At 39.6% G+C, this 21,924-nt stretch overlaps 1 protein-coding gene across 1 annotated transcript in view; it reads left to right on the top strand.

Annotated features, from left to right (window-relative positions):
* The first annotated feature begins 48 nt into the window (after positions 1–48).
* The window catches only part of WNT2B (Wnt family member 2B), a 194,619-nt gene continuing 172,743 nt past the window's right edge, over positions 49–21,924 (top strand). The window contains exon 1 of the mRNA XM_068269738.1: positions 49–912. Coding sequence (XP_068125839.1) covers positions 728–912 — 185 coding nt within the window. The 5' untranslated portion in view covers positions 49–727. The remainder of the gene's footprint in view (positions 913–21,924) is intronic.

Below are 21,924 nucleotides of genomic sequence, written 5' to 3'. Positions count from 1 at the left end.
GACTATAAGTGAATGCATGTGTCTTCCTCTATCTGTGTGTCTGTATCACAGCAGCAGGTGGTAGTATGCTGCTGAAACTCTGTGCAAAGGTAGCTCATTCTATTCTCACCCACTGCAGAGGCACATCACTAGTTGCAGAGGGATCTGCTACCTCTCATGTGCATCCAGGAATTCAGCAGACTTACTCCCTTCCAATGAAACACACAGACACAGAAGAACAGAAGCAAGCCAGATCATCCTTGCCTGTCCACTTCATCACAAGCTCCACAGGGAAGATTTCACCAGCAACATCCTAAACCTCTGGGTTTCCCTTCTGTATCTCCAGAGAGAAACACAAGCCAAGTTTTCTTCTCAGTGAGATTTTCTGGAGCATCCAGAGCTATACATTCATTTCCCCCAGATACTACGTTTGACTTTTTTTTGTACCATTTCAGATATCTACCTGAATAAATATACTACTTCTTAGTGCATATTTAAATCCTAGGCTTTGCAGAAGAATTGAAGTGACATGCAAGTTGTACACATTTTAGGCAAATCCTTATTTTGGAAAATGTGAAAATAGTAAGATTTTAGGTGAACTTATTTTTAAAGGAAAGCTGCTAAAATGCATTTGAAGTGATGCTGCAAGAATAACTCCATAGAGTGAAGAACTTACCTGCATAATATTGTGGATTATCAGGTACCCTGGACTCTTCTCTGCAAACACCTTCCAGCAGACACAGTAACTATGCTGAGTTTAACTCACCCTGGACAACCTTTCAGGAGTCAAGCTCAATCTTCCTCAGCTCCAAGATTAAGGCATTGTCATAGGACAGTGGCTTCATCACGCATTGTTAAAACAAACTCTAGGATGTACATTGCATATCTTCTCATTCTGCTTATTCTCACCCCAAGAGTGGACTCTTCCTGGTGGTAAGTAATCAGCCAGTTGCCTGTCATTTACTACATGCTTTGAAACAGTTAACAAGAATGCAAGAAAATGAGATTCCTTTTCCTTGCTTTCCTCTTATTACAAATACCTTCAGGGGGATGAGATTTAAAAGATTACAGTCAGTCTTTTTTTCAAGTTTCCTTGAATAAACTTTCTCCTTAGATTTACTTCAATTAGCCATAAATGCTGTACCTGCAATCAATCTATTAGGAGCTACAATCAGGCTAATGACAGCAAAGCCTTTGTAGCTGAAAAATTATTCACATTGTTTTATTTTCACAGGAGCCCTACAGCAAGTACAATTACCTTAGTGAGTTGGATGCTGCTTTCTATCACGCACTCTAGCAGATAGCTGTACTCAAATCACAGCAGTGTGGCCAGGGGGATACTGAGTGGTGTGAAGGCTTTGCAAGTATATTTTGGCTGTAACAATGATGTGCTGTAGATATTTGGTAAGGCAGCTGTTTGTTTTAAAACTGATCTGCTGGCATTCTTCAACAACGTGTGACTTGTAATAAGGCATTCAAGACATGCTGTAAAGGAGTTAAACTGATACACTGCAATTTGTATATTGAACCCACTGATCTGCGGGCAAGATAAAAGCTAGACAATAAGGTTGACCCTTCGGGGCTTAGCAAATACCTAAAGTCCAGACCTTCAAATATTCATGCTACATTCTGAACGCAGCTGATTCTCATGGCCATTTCTGGCATGTTGTAGAGAAGTGAACTTTCAAAAAGCAATGTTTTAATAGAATCTCCCAATAGTATGACATTAATCCTAACTTTTACAAAACGCATTTGTAAAAGTTACAACAACTGTACGCAATATATATATATATACTCAGTATTTTACACCACTTGCTTTCTAGAACATTTTCCGACACAGCGTGTACAGGTTTACTAAGAGGGGAGTTTTATTTTCTTATTATTATTATTACTGATATAGCACACCTGATCTTCATTAAAACATGCAACCAGGTGTAGTGGAATTTGTCATTTTCTGCATGTGACAGTGTGTTTAAAATGAATGAACGCACAATATCAAGGCCAGTTTTAAAAGTGTGTGAAGACAATTTGTGATCATCACTTTGAAAAATAGTGCAAACTTGTCTCTTGTCATATTCATTTTGTCTGTCATCTTTTTTTTATTATTATAATCATCTTGGTTGACTAACAGTTGTCAGGCTGATGACCTTTTTCTTGCTGAAAATCCAAAAATCTTTAAAACCTCAGCAGTCCCCATGAAAGTAAACATGAAGCCTTTAGTTTGTGAAACATTCAGATGACTTGAGTCACAGCAAGTCAGATGTAAGCAGCTGTAGATTATGGCAGAAAAGAAGCAGGTCAGAAAGAAGCTGCAACAGGCAGAGGGGTCAGCAGTGCAAAATATATATGATGACTTTTATGTCACAGTGTGATGTGCTTTGATTCCAAACACATAAACAAATACAACTATGCAAAAATCCTATTAACCGGTTTATATGAACGCCAGAACATAAAACCGCAAGCACACAAAAAATAAACGACATTAATTTATGAGGCAACAGCATTTTCTACAAAAGTGTATAACGTGAAGTCATAAAGACCTGTAACAGCTCCATGATAACACAAACAGCAAAAGAAAGGATCATCTTGGTCACATGAACTTACAGTTTGGATGTACTAATATACAGCATTATAATAAAGCATAACCAAAATAAAGTAACTTATATTTCAAAAGTGAAAAAAATAGATTCAGATTACATTCTGTTTTTGTAGCTGCTATATTTCACCAGATTGTGTATCTGTACCACATGCTGTTTCTATAGTCTGGTGAAGGAAAACTCCCTTTAGTAAATCAGAACCCAGAAATCTGTTCAGAATAGACTTGCTGAACAGCATTAGTAGGTTGCCTTTGGAGATAATAGTATCACACTACATCATCTGCCTCTCTTTATTTGGGCCTTGTCATTCTGAAATCATTAATGGATAAGGCAAACAAAATACTACAGAGCACGCCATACAATCCTTATATTTGCCCGCATGTTTTAAAGTGATAATAGAAAGTGGTACAATAATATAACAAGATACATATATTTAACATGTATTTAAATACATCTTAAAAATGCTAAAGTAAGTATTTCTTGGTTTTTCCATGAGCTAGTGTAAAGTTTTTCATGGTATATATTTTGTCTTTAGATTGTAGAACCACAATCCACATATTTGATCATAGTAGTCATAAAATATAATACCAAAATACTGCTCGAGACTCTTAGCTGAGGGTTTATACAAATCCAAGCCTGCCCTGTGCTACACAATCCACAGCATGAATGCTTAGATGCTATAGTGTACATGCAGCTAATAATAACATGTATTAATTGACATCAGATAAGTATGTTCCTTCCATGGTGAGTAGTTGTAAAGAAATGTTATATGGCTGGAATCTGTTCTGTCCTAAAACCTGTACTTGACTTTCACAAACACACTGAGTTAACTGGTTAAGAAGGTGTTCAAAGGTTGTCTCATGAGAAGAGCTTTGATTAATAAACTGACAATAAGAAAAAAAACATTATGAATACTTTGTTTGCATTCGTTCTACAGCTTGACTCATGAATCATCTGGAAATAACAAAAAAAAGAATAAACTAACATTGCCAAGTACAGCAAGAGATAAAAACTACTTTTTGGTTGCATAGATAGGTCCTCAGATTCATCTGATGCCCAAGGGGTTTGTGCAGTGATTCCAGAATATACTGTAGTTTGGATCTCTAATAGAACAAATGTACTGACATACAGCTATTAATCAGTACTGCCATTCCCTGACCAGTCAAATGTAAACTGTATTGATTACGGTAGTTTCTGTGGGTTTCTGCACTTTCAACATCATGTGTGTTTTATAAAACAGGTTTGGCAGTCTTCTTTACATTTTTTGACTGCCCGCTTCTCTTTGCAACTGGCCACAATCATGTATATCTTTCATGCACTAAAACTAAGGCTTTTAGTACTTGATCTTTCTCCAAGCAACCGAGGTGCCCCGAGACATCAGTGTATTCCCTCAGCACAAGCTAGTTCTCATCATCTAGTTTTGTGTGCACATAGCTTTCAGGTCTTAGTAACTTTTATTTTAAAATAAAACACATATGAAACTCATTTATGTTCAAGTCAGACCCTTGCTTTTCTAATGATGACATCACTATACAGGAGGGCATGACATTACTGATATAGCTTTGTTACAGGCTTTGAGCCTATATGCTCATTGTAGGACATCTATGCTGTAGAGCTTAGGTTCTTGACACATGGTAGGAGTACACCTGGGAGTACTTGGGAAGAGTTCAAGGGGCACTGAATCTTTTTGTAGTCAATTCATTACAGTGAACTTGGAGATGAAAAAAATGAGAAATAAACAAATAAGTTTACAATACCCTACTGCTACAAATAAGTTTAAAATAGTATTTTTAATTACCTAAAGGCGCAGACGTATGCATGAAAAGCATGTATACACAAACATCAAATATATATGTGTGTTTAGGTGCACTTGAGTAGATGTGTTTAACCTTAGGGTGTGATGATGCTATATATTATAGAGAGTACTTAAAGAGGAACTCCAGTGAAAATTATGTAATAAAAAAGTGCTTCATTTTTACAATAATTATGTATAAATGATTTAGTCAGTCTTTGCCCTTTGTAAAATCTTTCCTCTCCCTAATTTACATTCTAAAATTTATCACATAGTGACATTTTTACTGCTGGCAGGTGATGTCACTGGAAGTAGCTGCTGCTTGCTTTTTTGGCAGTTGGAAACAGCTGTAATCAGCTATTTCCCACAATGCAACAAGGTTCACAGACAGGAAACTGCCAGGACCATGGTCCTCACATTTTTCTGTGGGAGGGGTTTCACCACAATATCAGCCATACAAAGCCCCCTGATGATCCATTTGTGAAAATGAATAGATTTCTCATTTAAAAGGGGGTTGAAGGTGGATGAGTGGGATGAGGTTCAATTCTTGGTCACGGTTTCTCTTTAACAAATACCATCTTTCATGAAAGGCTATATGCTTCAAAATTTTGAGAAGTGCTACTCTAGAGTGTGAGTTACCAAAGAAAAGGTGTGACAGCTAACAGGGTGGTTTCATTGTGACCATTTCAAACATCCAAACAGGTGGACAGGTTCTAAAAAAAATAGCATCATAGTACTTCACAATACATCTCCTGTACCAAATCAGCCGCTGTAGTGTAAAATGACTACTTGCATACTTCTCAGGAATGCAAGCATAACCACCACTGACTTTTATAACCGCAATATTGTTGATGTGTTTTTGACATGCTGGAAAATGTACTTGATACCACAAAGTTTATTGCTAAAGAAATCCATCATAACATACAGTGAAATGGCACTCTCTCTCCATCATAGTCATGTAACTAAACATATAAAAGACAAAAGGTGCCCGATTCAAGAAGCAACAACAACAATGCTGTGTGCAGGTAATTTTTCCGTTATCCTATTATTGTTGAGCGCATTACAGGGATTAGGGTGGTTGCTATTGTAATGCACAGTACTCTTGCGGTAATGCGCATTACTTTAATAGGGTAAGGTGCGCTGCCCCCCTACCGTTAAAACCAACAAAATTGCCATGCACTGACTGTGCACGCCAATTTTGCTGTGGTTTTGTGCGTTTGGCCCAAGAGATATGCTTATAAATAAATAGTATTAATTTGGTCGGATCCACTAGCAAGACAAAGAAAAAAGTAGATTCTACTTTTTAATTTCAACATTTTTTATCAATCTTGCGATCTCAAAAGCAGTACAATACACTGCAGCAGTTAGGGCATTTCTGGCATCTCTTATGTAAAATTTTGCTTCACACCTTACAGTAGATGTGTAAGCATGTGTGATTATAGAACATGAATATATTAAATATATCACTTAAATATTATCTGAATTGCATCATCATAAAAAATCTACTGTGTATTGTGTTATACTTGCTCTCTACTGTTCTGATAGTCTCACCATTCCATGCCCTACTTCCTGGCACTCTGACCTGCTGCATTTTTCCACATCTATACTGTGATTGTGCCACAAATCAGATGCAATGGACACCTATCAAAGTGGACGTTGTCTGTTCCCACTAGGCTGAACACTGCATGCAAAATGCCAACTCACCTGTCCCATGGATTCAGTTCTGCTGCTGTTGACACCTGCCGTTTTGTCCACTGCAGGAGAGAAGCAGATTGGCTCCCAGCAGAAGTAATGGGCACCCCATTGGTTTGCAAAAAACAATGGGCATCCTGCTTCAACAGGGACATTTCTCATTGGTTCATGGTGGACCAATGAGAATCATCCCTGTTGTTAAGTAGAATTCCAATTTATTTTGAGTGGGGATGAGTAGGGAGAACAATGATCTAGGCCGGTGCTTAACCAAAGCAATCCACAAGGCTGATCACAGGCCGAGCAGTTGGGAATGCTATACACATGCTGGATTCTTGACAGAGGCAGCCATTATCATTCATCTAGCATGTGTACAGAGCGTAGCATATGTATTCACTGCTTTATCATAACAGGTCTGTTAATGGTAAAGCAAATAGGAATGGTTGCAAACAAAGGTTAGTGTAGATGTCTACACAGTATAGCAAAAATGATGCACTGCTTTTGACATGGTGAGTGTTTGCTTAGCTGAACTACAATTTCTAGTGTAATAAAACTGAATTAATTAAAATCAAAGGATAAAAAGACTGGGTTCTTTTATGATTTTTTTTTCTGGCTTACATTTAAACCATGTGTTACTTCCCATGTTTCTGAAGCTACCAAAGCAATTTTATGGTGCCTGATTGCTGTCTGTTTCTTCTGTGACCATGCAGTATACTGCCACTTAAAGTAGAACAATAGTCTCCACGTGTACTAGTAAAATGAATGATCTGTACTCTCTGAAGCAGAAAGTACATTTTACTGAAAAACAGTTTTTTGTTTTGAAGCTAAAAAGCTTAACATACTTTTTCCCGGGGCTGTGGCCACATGATTATGCCTAGATAAAGTTGCCAGTTCAGCTGCATGATGTGAGAGAAATTTAGTATTAACCACTTTATTCAATAGAAGCTGTTAAAGTCTAACTGAACTTGTATTCGCGCCCAGTGTTACTGTGGGGGTGCGCATGCATGTGTGCATGCCCAGTGCTAGTTTCTGGTGGAATCCACGCAGCAGCGATTGGTGAAGGGGATTAAGTGTACCCCAAACCAATCGCAGTGCCTGGAATGAATGGACATAACCAGAGGTCATGTCCATTCAATTTCATGAAAGTGTAAAAAAAAATTGAACACAGGATAGTATCTCTACCGCCATCTAGAGGCAAACATTTGTTTTTGTCACAATAGATTTTTAATACAAAATTAATAACATTCATCCCTTCCAAAGCCCCCCCCCCCCATTACCAAACAAAAACTTGGGGGGAAAAACAGTTTTTTTCAAATATATAAATAGTTGTGTAGACTCTGTGACCATCTAACACCACTGGGCAGTTGCAAAGTCGCTCCCCCTAATGCCGCTTGGCATCATCGTAGTCTCGAGACAAGCAGGGAACAAGCGCTCACGCAACCATGCATTTCCTGTAGGGGGACACAGGAGATGGCCGCAAACAGCCTGCCAGCCACGATCGGAGCTAGCAGGCTGAGAAAGAAGATAAAAGGTAAAAAAAACAAGTTTACAGTGCTGTGGTCTAGCACAGCACTGTACATAAAATGGCCTTGTCAATCTAAACGACCATGTCACTTAACTGTCCCTCTGATCAACTCACAATCTAATCCCTATCATATGCATACAGTGGGATGCGAAAGTTTGGGCAACCTTGTTAATTTTCATGATTTTCCTGTATAAATCTTTGGTTGTTACGATTAAAAAATGTCAGTTAAATACATCATACAGGAGACACACACAGTGATATTTGAGAAGTGAAATGAAGTTTATTGGATTTACAGAAAGTGTGCAATAATTGTTTAAACAAAATTAGGCAGTTGCATACATTTGGGCCCCACAAAAAAGACATTTAATCAATATTTAGTATATCCTCCTTTTGCAGAAATTACAGCCTCTAAACGCTTACTGTAGGTTCCAATGAGAGTCTGGATTCTGGTTGAAGGTATTTTGGGCCATTCCTCTTTACAAAACATCTCTAGTTCATTCAGGTTAGATGGCTTCCAAGCATGGATAGTTTTCTTCAACTCACACCACAAATTTTTAATTATATTCAGGTCTAGGGACTGAGATGGCCATTCCAGAATGTTGTACTTGTTTCTCTGCATGAATGCCTTAGTGGATTTTGAGCAGTGTTTAGGGTCATTGTCTTGTTGAAAGATCCAGCCCTGGCGCAGCTTCAGCTTTGTCATGGATTCCTGGACATTGGTCTCCAGAATTTGCTAATACTGAGTGGAATCCATGCATCCATCAACTTTGACAAGATTCCCAGTCCCAGCACTGACCACACAGCCCCACAGCATGATGGAACCACCACCATATTTTACTGTAGGTAGCAGGTGTTTTTCTTGGAATGCTGTGTTGTTCTTCCTCCATGTATAATGCCCCTTGTTATGCCCAAATAACTCAATTTTAGTTTCATCAGTCCACAGCACCTTATTCCAAAATGAAGCTGGCTTGTCCAAATGTGCTTTAGCATACCTTTGTTTATGCTGTGGGTGGAGAAAAGGCTTTCTCTGCATCACTCTCGCATACAGCATCTCCTTGTGTAAAGTGCACTGAATGTTTGAACAATGCACAGTGACTCCATCTGCAGCAAGATGATGTTGTAGGTGCTGGTCTGTGGGTTGACTCTGACTGTTCTCACCATTCGTTGCTTCTGTTTATCCCAGATTTTTCTTCGTCTGCCACTTCGAGCCTTAACTTGAACTGAGCCTGTGGTCTTCCATTTCCTCAGTATGTTCCTAACTGTGGAAACAAACAGCTGAAAACTCTGAGACAGCTTTCTGTATCCTACCTCTAAACCATGATGATGAACAATCTTTTTATTTTCAGTTCATTTGAGAGTTGTTTTTAGACCCCCATGTTGCTACTCTTCAGAGAAACTTAAAAGAGGAGAAAAACTTACATAGTTACATAGTTATTTTGGTTGAAAAAAGACATACGTCCATCGAGTTCAACCAGTATAAAGTACAACACCAGCCTGCTCCCTCACATATCCCTGTTGATCCAGAGGAAGGCGAAAAAACCCTTACAAGGCATGGTCCAATTAGCCCCTAAAGGGAAAAATTCCTTCCCGACTCCAGATGGAAATCAGATAAAATCCCTGGATCAACATCATTAGGCATTACCTAGTAATTGTAGCCATGGATGTCTTTCAACGAAAGGAAAGCATCTAAGCCCCCTTTAAATGCAGGTATAGTTTGCCATAACGACTTCCTGTGGCAATGCATTCCACATCTTAATCACTCTTACTGTAAAGAACCCTTTCCTAAATAAATGGCTAAAATGTTTTTCCTCCATTGCGCAGATCATGTCCTCTAGTCCTTTGAGAAGGCCTAGGGACAAAAAGCTCATCTGCCAAGCTATTATATTGCCCTCTGATGTATTTATACATGTTAATTAGATCCCCTCTAAGGCGTCTTTTCTCTAGACTAAATAAACCCAGTTTATCTAACCTTTCTTGATAAGTGAGACCTTCCATCCCACGTATCAATTTTGTTGCTTGTCTCTGCATCTGCTCTAAAACTGCAATATCTTTTTTGTAATGTGGTGCCCAGAACTGAATTCCATATTCCAGATGTGGCCTTACTAGAGAGTTAAACAGGGGCAATATTATGCTCGCATCTCAAGTTTTTATTTCCCTTTTAATGCATCCCAAAATTTTGTTAGCTTTAGCTGCAGCTGCTTGGCATTGAGTACGATTATTTAACTTGTTGTCAATGAGTACTCCTAAGTCCTTCTCCAAGTTTGATGTCCCCAACTGTATCCCATTTATTTTGTATGGTGCTAGTCCATTAGTACGTCCAAAATGCATGACTTTACATTTGTCAGCGTTGAATTTCATCTGCCATGTATGTGCCCATATAGCCATCCTATCCAGATCCTGTTGCAATATGACACTATCTTCCTGAGAGTTGATGATTCTGCACAATTTTGTATCATCTGCAAAAATAGCAACATTGCTCACTACTGCATCTACTAGGTCATTATTAAATAAATTGAAGAGCACTGGACCCAGAACAGACCGCTGTGGGACCCCACTGCCAACAGTCTCCCATTTTGAGTACGATCCATTGACCACAACTCTTTGTTTTCTGTCCATTAGCCAGTTCCCTATCCATGAACACAGACTCTTCCCCAGTCCTTGCATCCTCAACTTTTGCACCAGACTTTTGTGGGGAACAGTGTCGAAGGCCTTTGCAAAGTCCAAGAATATCACATCTACAGCATTCCCAATATCCATATTAGCATTCACTACCTCATAAAAGCTGAGCATGTTAGTCAAACAGGACCTGTCTTTAGTAAACCCATGTTGATGCTGAGAAATAAGATTATTTTCTACTATGAAGTCATGTATAGTATCTCTTAGTAACCCCTCAAATAGTTTGCATACAACTGAAGTTAAGCTTACAGGTCTATAATTTCCTGGATCTGATTTTTTGCCCTTCTTAAATAATGGGAAAACGTGGGCTGTACGCCAATCCACTGGGACTCTGCCAGTTGCAAGAGAGTCACAAAAGATAAGATAAAGGGATTTAGCTATAACTGAACTTAATTCCCTTAGGACCCGAGGATGCATGCCATCCGGGCCAGGTGCCTTGTCTATTTTTAATTTATTTAGTCTTGCCTTCACTTCTTCCTGCGTTAAGTATTTAATATTACAGTTAGAAGATTGAGACTCTTCCGCCTCTGTAGTTTGCAACAGTGCTGTTTCTTTTGTGAAGACAGAAGCAAAGAAAGCATTTAATAACTCTGCCTTACCTTGGTCATCCACCATTGAGTTCCCCTGATCATCCTTTAGGAGTCCTATACAGTCAACCTTTCTTTTTTTAGAGTTAATGTACTTGTAAAACTTTTTTGGGTTAGATTTGATATCCTTAGCGATTTGTTTTTCAGCTTCAATCTTTGCCTGCCTAATTTCTTTTTTACAATTTTTATTGCACTCCTTATAATTGCTTAGTGCAGCCTCAGTCCCCTCCTGTTTTAAGACCTTATAGGCATTATTTTTCCTCTTCATTTTATCTTTAACCTTTCTATTCATCCAGAGAGGCCTTTTTTTATTCCTAGACATTTGTTTCCATATGGGATATACATACTACAATATTGATTGAGTATAAGTTTAAAAGCTTGCCATTTCCCTTCAGTGTCTTCCCCTTGTAGTACATTATCCCAGTTCACCAAACTTAGTGCCTGCCTAATTTGATTGAACTTTGCTTTTCTAAAATTCATAGTTTTAGTGGTCCCGCTGCCCCGTGGCCTATCAGTCACCAGATCAAACGTTATCATGTTGTGATCACTATTTCCCAAATGTTCTTGAACCTGCACATTTGATACATTATCTGGTCTATTATAAATGATCAGATCCAGTAACGCATTCCCCCTAGTTGGTTCAGTTACCATTTGAGTCAAGTAATTGTCCTGTAGTGCTGCCAGAAATCTGCTGCTTTTACCAGAATGGGTAGCCTCAATACTCCAGTCAATGTCTGGAAAGTTGAAGTCGCCCATAATTATGACCTCATTTTTACTTGCAGCTTTTTCAATCTGCTGTAGTAATCGCAGTTCTGCAGCTTCATTAATAAGAGGTGGCCTGTAGCATACCCCAATAAGCAATTGGCAACTTTTATTTCCACCATGAATATTTATCCAAACGGACTCCACATCTTCGCAATCTTCCTCCATCTCATCGTTGAGGACAGCTGTAAGAGAATTCTTAACAAAGAGACAAACCCCTCCACCTTTTTTCCCTGTTCTATCCCTCCTAAACACATTGTATCCTTTTAAATTAGCTATCCAGTCATGGCTTTCATCCATCCATGTCTCGGTTATTCCCACAATGTCATAGCCTTTGTCATTCAGAATGAACTCTAGTTCGTCTATTTTCTTTGCAAGGCTCCGAGCATTGGTTACCATGCACTTTATATTTTTACCACCACATTTACCAATTTTGTTTACATGAAATGGGCTACTTGAATTTTTACCAACCTCCTTAATCTTTACACTGTCCCCACCCCCCTCTCCACCCTCCATAATGATAGGTACCCACTGTCTTTTTACCTCATCTTGTCTACGTATTGAGACTTTATCCTCCCGCCTCCCCCCAGATCCTAGTTTAAAATCTTGCAATTGACCACCTTAACTACAGTACGACCGCGTCACGCCAATGGGCATGACCGCGGCGGCAGCCCCAGGACCGCCTCACGCCAATTGGCGTCAAGTCCTGGGGCTGCAGTTTCCCAGAGAACGGCCGCGCGCATGCACGATCGTTCCCTGCCCGTTCACGGAGTGGAGTTCCATGAATAGCCTGCTAGCCTCCGATCGCGGCTAGCAGGCTGCTTGTAAACGAAAGGGAGAAAGAAATCCCCTTTGTTTACATGCGTACATTGCTGCCCGGGGCCGCAGCTCTGTATGAGATCGGCGCTTCCCGGCCTCTGATTGGCCGGGGAGCGCCATCCTCACATAGGCTGATGCCTATGAGAGGTGGAACAAGACGGATCACCGTCCTGTTCCTATTCAGACACCGGAGGGGAGGAGGTAAGGGGAGGGAAGAGGGAGGGAGAGAGAGCCTCGTAGAGGCTAAAGAAAAAAAAACACTGCCGCAGCGATCGGACCCCTCCGGTGGCATATCCCCTTAGGGACAAAAAAAGAGGTGAGTCCGATCGCTGGGCTCCCAAGCTGGGCTGTGCAGGAGGCTGAAAAGCCTGCACAGCCCAGCACTGCATAAAACGGCCTGGTCGTTAGGGGGGGTTACCACTGTGGACGTCAAGTGGTTAAATACTCTTTCTCACAATTTGATTCACCTGTATGTAGGTCAGGGGTCACGGAGCTTACCAAGCCAATTTGAGTTCCAATAATTAGTTCTAAAGGTTTGGAATCAATAAACTGACAACCGTGCCCAAATGTATGCACCTGTCTAATTTTATTTAAACAATTATTGCGCACTTTCTGTACATCCAATAAACTTCATTTCACTTCTCACTTCTATGGAAATGCTGTAGCACTCGGCGGCACTGGGCGGCCAAGATTTGTGCAGAGAGAAGTGCTGATAAGGAATGTGTGCAGTAAGGAGACACAACGTGCCTGCATAAAACAAAAAAGTGGGTTTATTTTGCAACGTGTTTCAGGAGACCTTTCTCCCTTTATCAAGTGGGTTTGTCAGCTTGATAAATGGAGAAAGGTCTCCTGAAACGCGTTGCAAAATAAACCCACTTTTTTGTTTTATACAGACACGTTGTGTCTCCTTACTGCACACATTCCTTATCAGCACTTCTCTCTGCACAAATCTTGGCCGCCCAGTGCCGCCTAGTGCTACAGCCTCTCCATAGATGCTCACTCTATATCTTGCTGGCACGCTGAAGCGAGAACACTCATCTGCAGGACCATCTGAGATCAGCCCATGCAGCAGTGAGTGACAACTCCAGCTAGCGTGCCAGCGTCTTGCTTTGCTCAACCACCTCCACTTGGAGCGCTGAAGTACAGTACTCACCTGCGTGATGGTTTCACACAGCCGCCACAGCACAGAGTGCCTGACCTGCAAGCACACCAGCTCTTCCCCTATGTGACCAGCTCTCTCTGGGCAACTATACCATAGTTCTCCCTCTCATATTTCCACAACCAGTGACACTGCTACCAGCCAGGACACCACTCTCGCCATTCCACAGGTGAGGCTGCATATACCTGGCTACAAGGGGCACTGGGCGCTTAGTCACCTGTGCCGCATGACTATCCATTCCCTCCTCTTCACCTCTCTGCTTTATTACTCCGCACATTCCACCACAACCTATCCCCAAACCGGGAGGACTACAGGTACCAGCCAGCTTGGAGACCACACTTGGAAGTACCAAGGTGGAATTATCCTGCGACCAAAAGGAGACAGCAGGCGATCGTCAAAACTGTATCCAGAGCCTATGTCCCTGACCTACAATGGGACAAAAGCGGTAACACTGACCAACCCATACGGGCGAGTCAGCAACTTATAGAGGTGAGAATATTCCACGGAGAGGCTTGTCGTCTATATTGTTTTGAAATTAGGTGCGCTCTTCTCCTTTTGTCTTGTCCCTACCCCATCCCTGTCTACACAGATATGGGTATATTACTGTTATTTTAGTAAATAAGGGCTTGTAATTATTGACTGAATACAAAAAAACCTAAAACAGAAAAAATGCACCTTTATTTCCAAATAATACTTTGTCACTATACATTTTACTAGGAAAATAATTTAAATGTTGTGATAACCGGGACAAATGGGCAAATAAAATGGGTGGGTTTTATTTATAGTAGCATTGCTTATTTTAGTTTTTTTTCTTGATTTTCCCTATAAAATGCATAGAAAATAAAGTAATTACTAAAAACAAGTATCACCTACAAAAAGCCTAATTTGTGGTGAAAAGATATAGATCATTCAGGTGTGAGAAGCAGTGATAAAGTTATGGCCAAATGAATGGGAGGAGCACTGAGGGGAAAATGGCTCTTGGTGGTAAGGGTAAAACACCTGTGGGCTGAAGTAAGAATACGGCTCTTGGTGGTAAGGGTAAAACACCTGTGGGCTGAAGTAAGAATACGGCTCTTGGTGGTAAGGGTAAAATGGCCTGTGGGCTAAAGTAAGGACTTCTCTTGGGTGTAATCAAAAAGTAAAATATTGTTTTAAACTTAGAAGCTGCTGAAATGACGAAAAGCATTTCGTTATCACAATATTTTTTTTTCACAATAGAAACTTTGGCCTTGATTGATAGAGCTGTGTGCGGTAAATGTAAATGCTCAGTAAATCACCGCATTCGGTATTTTCGACTCTGGTATGCTGATTCATAAAAATGTTCAGAAATGTTCGGTAATTTACCTCTTCAATAGACAAATCTCCGTGCAGTAAGGGCATTACAATGCTGTTTATTATACTGCCTCTGCTTGGCTCTGAATCTGTCTATTAGTGTCTCTTAACATTTTATTTAATTGCCACAGCTTAAATGAACTTCTAGGAGACGTTACACATGCCCTGCTTTGAATATAAGTAGCTAGTATAGGGAAGCATCTAACAGGAACGGAAGAGGTTAAACACTGCCGAAGGGCTGCAAGGGAAACTTCATTTGTTCCCTTCTTTCTGCTTACTAAGTGGGTGGTAGAAACATTTGAAACATGAGAAGCTTGTGCTTCCTATCAACATCCGATCAGCAGGACCTGAAGCAGACAGGAACTGTTTCTATTGGCTTCTGCTCCTGTCAGTCAAGCTTATCCCCTCTGCTTGTGGCTTTCACAGTGTTACCGCTCTCATATCGCCAGCCCAGAGCAGCCGGTAATTTTTTGGCTTACCACATGTTCTATAAAGATAAGAAGAACGAGCGCTCACAGACCGTGTAATACAATGTCCAATAGATAGTTAGTGAAGCACAAACTGAAGTAACACTTTAAATCAAAAATGGAGCGCTTCCTTGCTACCAGTGTTATAGCATAGAAAAGTCAATATGTATAGGATTAGCGCTCTACAGTTCAGTCTTTGTTGCTAGAAGAATGATATCAAACTTATCACACCAATATGGGCTGGAGTGTATTCACACACTCCCCCTATGTGAAAAGACTCACCGGAGGATGCGGCCTACTGGGCCCGACAGCGCTTCAGGAGTATAAGACCACCCCTCAGCCACACAGGCAGCATTAGCTGGGCACTTGTGGTCCAATCCAATCTCATAGTTCTGACCTCTTCAGTACAAGTATATGGTCTATTTGATTGCTTTCATTGGTGCGAGGGATATAGACCATATACTTGTACTGAAGAGGTCAGCGCTATGAGATTGAATTGGACCACAAGTGCCCAGCTGATACTGCCTGTGTGGCTGAGGGGTGGCCTTATACCCCTGAAGCGCTGTCGGGCCGAGTAGGCCGCATCCCTCGGTGGGTCTATTCACATGGGGGGGGGGGCGTGTGAGTACACCCCAGCCCATATTGGTGTGATAAGTTTGATATTCTTCTAGCAACAAAGACTGAACTGTAGGGCGCTAATCCTATACATATTGACTTTACCACATGTTCTAACTTTTATGAATTGACATTTACTGACATTTACTGACATTTGTGGAGGTATTTACCGCACAAGTCGGTAATTTACCTCACTGCTCGGTAACTTCAGCTTTTCATGCGGTAACAGCCTTTATGAACTGACATTTTCCTAAGTGCTCGGTAAAGTCAGCTGTTTTCAGCATTTCCGAATGCGGTAATGCTTTATGAATCAAGGCCAATGTCTATGCTGTCCAACAGTGAATGCCTCCAGAAATTGTGTGTCTACTCCATCACGTCCACTGCCGGACTACTCCATCACGTCATGCTATTGGCACAGCCAAAGTTCCCACAGCATTGAAGGAGTTCAGCCTTTTTTGCTTTCATTATTGCTCTAAGAAGAATGTTTCCCCCACAGAATGTGTGCAGTTGTGGATCAGCTGTTTTAAAGCCAGAAAAAAAGGACTTGGGACTAGATAGGTTACTTGTAAGGCAGGTAAGGCAGGTAATCCTGTGCACTCCTTAGCCCCTATACAGAGCATGCACTTAAATAGCATGCACGTGTTGACATGATTCTAAAACATTCTCTGTGCTCCCACAAGCTTCAAATATTTTCTCCACATATGGGCTAGGGAAATGGGGACAAGGTGTTTCAACACAAGATTCCCCTTTGAATGCCGGAACATGTTTATTTGAGTGGGGTGAAAAACTCAGCCATTCCAAAACTTGATAATCCCTGGAACAGAAGGCATAAATATTACATTCATGGAATCTCTGCCATGTTTTGGCATAGAGAGAAAATAGTTTTTGTTTTTTACATTGGGAAGAATGTCAGGAGGTATACTAAAGCGAGGATACCTAGGACTTGAGGGGAATATTTTTTTTACACTGTAGAAGTATGCAGAGGAAAAGATCACCAGGACATAGAGTGGGAATAAAAATTATGTTTTCTATTTCACGGGAAAGGGAGATTTAGACTGGGATGTAAGCAAAATAAACTTTCTGCTATCACAAACAATTCACTGGAAACTGCAGTGTGCTGGTAGCCCCAGCTCCCCCAAAAAAACTCAGAACAAGGCTGGTCAAACTCACAGTTCAAAAAAATCATGCTTAGACCAAAAAAGACATGAGGGTTATTTGGATTACTGATAGGTTCCAATGTATTGTTGGAATGTGATGGATAAGATTGGGATTGGGCTTTGGTGCTGTTGGTCCTTGGGTGGAGTTTTGTTCTGTGGTCTACTTTAGATGTAAATATTTCTTAGATGCGTATCTCTTAAACAATTAATTCAACTGTGTCTTAACTTTCTGACTCTGAAAACAAGACTGTGACTGGTAGCATTGGGGACTTACTCCCACTTCTCTTTATAAAAGAGAGTAACCAAGCAGCTCAGGGTGACCCAAACTACTAGGAATGCATAGGGGGATAAAAGGAACCAAAAAGCCCTCCTACTAAAAAAGCAAAGCTTGGTGTAATTGCATTCTTAAAACAGAAGGAAATTTGCAATAATTCAGTTATAAGTGAACATTTGTGGTTACCCACAATGCACTACACTAAATATGCAAATTATCCTTTTTCGCCCTTGTAAGTCAAGCAAGCATCCAGAACCGCTGGTGTATAGCAAGCTTATAGCTTTTAGTTTGATATGGCTGTGTAAAACTAAAAGCTATAAGCTTGTATACACCAGCGGTTCTGGATGCTTACTTGGCTTACAAGGGCGAAAAGGGATAATTTGCATATTTAGTGTAGTGCATTGTGGGTAACCACAAATGTTCACTTATAACTGAATTATTGCACATTTCCTTCTGTTTTAAGAAGGCAATTATACCAAGCACTCTTTATAAACACACTCTGGCTGATTTCCTATTTCAAGCTGGAGAACAGTGGAAACCATCAAAGAACATGACAAATGTTGCCAATGTTTTGTTTTAAGGATGTTCGGGTAATATCAGATCATAGAATTAGTGAGTTAGCATATATGCTATTTCTATCATGTAAATACACCCACCCTAAAAAATGTAGTTAAACCCAGGCTGTTCTTTGATATGTACCCCCCCCCCCCCCAAAAAAAAAAAAAACCCTTCACCTTCAAAGAAAGAAAGAAAGAGAAAAACTGCTAATTCACTATTCTTTCAGAAGCACTAACTATTGTGCAAGCTGGAAGTTTAGCACCATGAAAGGATGAGAGGATTTAGAGGGACCTAGAGTGCTGGCACCAGAAGCGGCGACCAGGGTGAGTTAACCCTCACTGCCATGGGCCACATTAATGTATGCTCAATTTCAGACTCACCTCAGGCAAAACTGAATTTCACGTCTGCCTGTTCATCCTAATAACTATATATATATATTGTGAGAAATAGGATTATGCAGTAAATGGAACATTTTGCCACTTTTCAATTGATCATCACCTTTTTGCAGCATTTCTTGCCCAGCATTAAGTTAACCAATCTTGATGTGCTAAACGCAGTGTAAGGAAAGCATCCCCAAACATTTTCTCCTGCTAAACATGATCTCATTGTTGTTTTCACTGGGAAAGACACTCAAATAATTTAGACATTTTTTTTTTCATTTTACTATGCAAGATTGTATAAATGCTGCACAAGTAGCAGTAATGCTAAATGAAGAGAGGTTTATCACCATTTTATAAATGGTCCCACTAGATGTGGTTTTTCTGTAATTGGGTACTCCTCTTAAACACATTTCAAAGCTACAGTAAAAATTGTAAGAACAAGCTTTAAATGCCATATAACAGTACTTTTAACTCAGAAAACGACCTCAGGCACATCTAAATGATATAAAGTTTATTCATACCATAAATAACAGCACAATATGAGTGCCAAATGCAGTAAAATTGTTGTAAAAACTAAGCTCTCCTAATTTTTGTGATTTATTATTAACAGGAGTCAGAATACCAGGAAAATAAGAACTTTTGTTTAAAATTTATATTTATCAGCGGATAGAAAAACCATATGCAATTTATCTTTAATAGTCTTTTGTTAGTCGCCAGTGGAAAATTAATCATGTTAAAATGATTTCAAACCCATGTGCTTTTCAATTAGACATTTCAACTGAAACATGAAGTGAATCTGAAAATAGTTGAGCAATGAAGTTTTAACAATTTAAAAAAATATTTTATATAAGAACAATCTGATGAAATATTCAACATACAATACATTTAATAAGCACTTACTGGAACTCAAATAAAAGTGCTGAACAGGCAAAATTTTTACTCCCAGAGAACGATATATTTAAAGCTATTAAAAGGAAAACTAGAATTTCATTCTAAACTGTTTACAATGATACATGTAAAATCAATAAATTTCATAGAACAAATCTAACAGTAAACATTCAGTCTTAAGCAATAGGCAGTTATATCAATCCCCAAAATATCCATTCTTCTATTGTTCTGTTAATTAAAAGAACATATATAGCCTTGAGGATTTTGAATATAATAAAAGTAGGCCCTAATTCAACAAATTTTTTGATACATTTTTTTAAGATGCTTTCTAGTCTTAAATGCAACATATCGTTTTCAGCATCTAGCAAGCAAAAAAAAAAAAATCTAATAAGTAGTTGAGAAAAGTAATATTGATTTTTTTGTTATTTTGAGAAAACATGATTTCAGTATGCTTATGCTTGGCGGGGTTGAAATAATACTTTATTGATCAGATGCAAACATTTCCTGTGAGAAAACTCAGGAGATCCATTTACAGAATCAGGGCCTAAATTGCTTTATTGGCCATTTCCTATAAAAAATAAGTATGATTACTAAAATCATTAGTGTTTTTAAAATTGCAAAAATTGCATAAACAATATACCAAAGAAACAGATAAAATATTTTACCCCTAGAACTTTTATTGAAAGTATTTCATTATACAGTATACCGTAACTCAGTGCAGACATCTTCTCTATCACTAATGGTTTTCCTTGCTCCAGACTTCAGTGTGCTCTAACCAAAAGTCTTTTTCCTGTGACAGCAGTAGAAGCCTTTAGGTGACTTGGGTACATGTGACCAAAAAGACCATGGCATGTACTTGTGTGCTTAAATAACGTCACCTATGTAATCTGGACTTGTAAAGGACCAGGAATTAGATTGAAAATAATTTAGGGGATCAACATTTATCTCTAAGCTTATACATCTTTGGAGATATATTAAAATGGACCTACTCCACCCACATATACCACCACTGAATAAAGTATTTGGACAAAAGCATCTGAGAGAAGCCTGGTACACACCATGCAATTTCCCCTCAGATTAACAGGTTGAATCAATAATTTCTGACAGGTTCAATCTAATTTAAAGTTTTTCTGGTGAATTTTCCAATCATTCTGTAAAAAATTGATCAGAAAAATGATCAGATGATCAGCGCAGACCTGTTGTAAATTATCGATTCGACCTCATCTCCAGCATGCATCAATAGTATCTGCTGAAAATTTAGAGATCCTTTGGGGAGTATAATAGGATTGATGAAACCAACGAATATGTATAAGTTTATCTCTAGAGCTAATTACAGTCTTCATGTAGTTCTCCTCAAAATCAGCCCATTCTGCAGAGGAAATTTCTACACCCCAGTTCTCCCAGTTGGATCTAATCTTGACCAATTTACAGCTAAAGGTTGATACCAACAAATTAGAGTAAAATCTAGAGATTACATGCAAAATTTTTACACATAATCAGCAAATTTTGCATTAGAATTACAATGCATAATTACGCATAAGTGTAATTTCTGCCCACCAGTAGATGGGTTTACCCACACTAATAAGTAGGATTATCTGTAGCCAGTGGATACCCACAGTGGATCAGCTATGGATCCAAACTGATGGATTTAGTAAACTTGTAGAGGTCTCCTTACTTAGTACCTTTTACTTACCAGTTTATTGTTTAATGTGTTTGCGTTCATTTTTGGGAGCCGGTATCCTTAAGGGGTGGACTTTTTGGGGCAAATATTTTATTTTTGGGACAATTGTGATAGTACTAATGTAGCAGAAGTGAGGTTCCACAGGATGGTTCAAAAATGCAAGCCTTTATTAAATAGTGTGAAACCAACAGATGTGTTTGCTAACATGTTTCAAACACACAATGTCCTTAGTCATAGCGAGTCATTGTTAATGTGGGGTTACATTTACAGTTTGAATTACAGATGCCCCCAGTCAGAACATGTGGCAAAAACTAACAGCACTGAAAGCCAAATTGCCAAGATACAAGGCCTATTTAAATCTGTTAAGAGGGATTTACTCTCACCCTAATAAAATAGTTAAACTGATAGGATTTAGACCGAACTCTTGCCTTAAAAAAGGTCCGCTTTCAGACATTGATATATTCACTGGTGGTAGTGGTGGCTACTTTGCACAGTTGAGGTCATGGGCGTAACAATAACCCCTGTGACCCCATGACCATCGCAGGGGCACCGAGAGGCTTTGGGGGTGCCCCCTCCTCCCTCTCCCAAACTGCTAGTGCAGCCAATTAGCAAAAGAACCTCCCTGTTTGTTCATAATAACCGCCCCTGCCTCCTCCTGCCATGCAGAGTAGCAAGTAGCGGGAATGTCTGTAATTTTACTGCTTCATAGCATAACACTCTCTGCCACCATTCGCCGGCTCCCTGTCACGTGATCCTCATGGGGTTCAGGGACCAAAGGGGCCCCATGCTATCATTTTTGCAGAGGGGCCCTTTTAAGTCTCGTTACGTTCCTGGTTGAAGTCACTAATACAAATGCCAAAAACTGCTCTGTTCAAACCTCTTGATTCCAGACCCTCAGAAAACTCATGTGATGTCACAAATAATCTTCAAAAGTATGTGCCAAATTAGCCTCAAAATGGAGGAAATTCCTCATCTCAAATGGCAAAT

This window comes from Hyperolius riggenbachi, chromosome 2, assembly GCF_040937935.1.
Source record: "Hyperolius riggenbachi isolate aHypRig1 chromosome 2, aHypRig1.pri, whole genome shotgun sequence".
Lineage (NCBI taxonomy): Eukaryota > Metazoa > Chordata > Amphibia > Anura > Hyperoliidae > Hyperolius > Hyperolius riggenbachi.
Note: the sequence above shows the minus strand (reverse complement) of the source record. Positions and strands in the feature narration are given on the sequence as shown.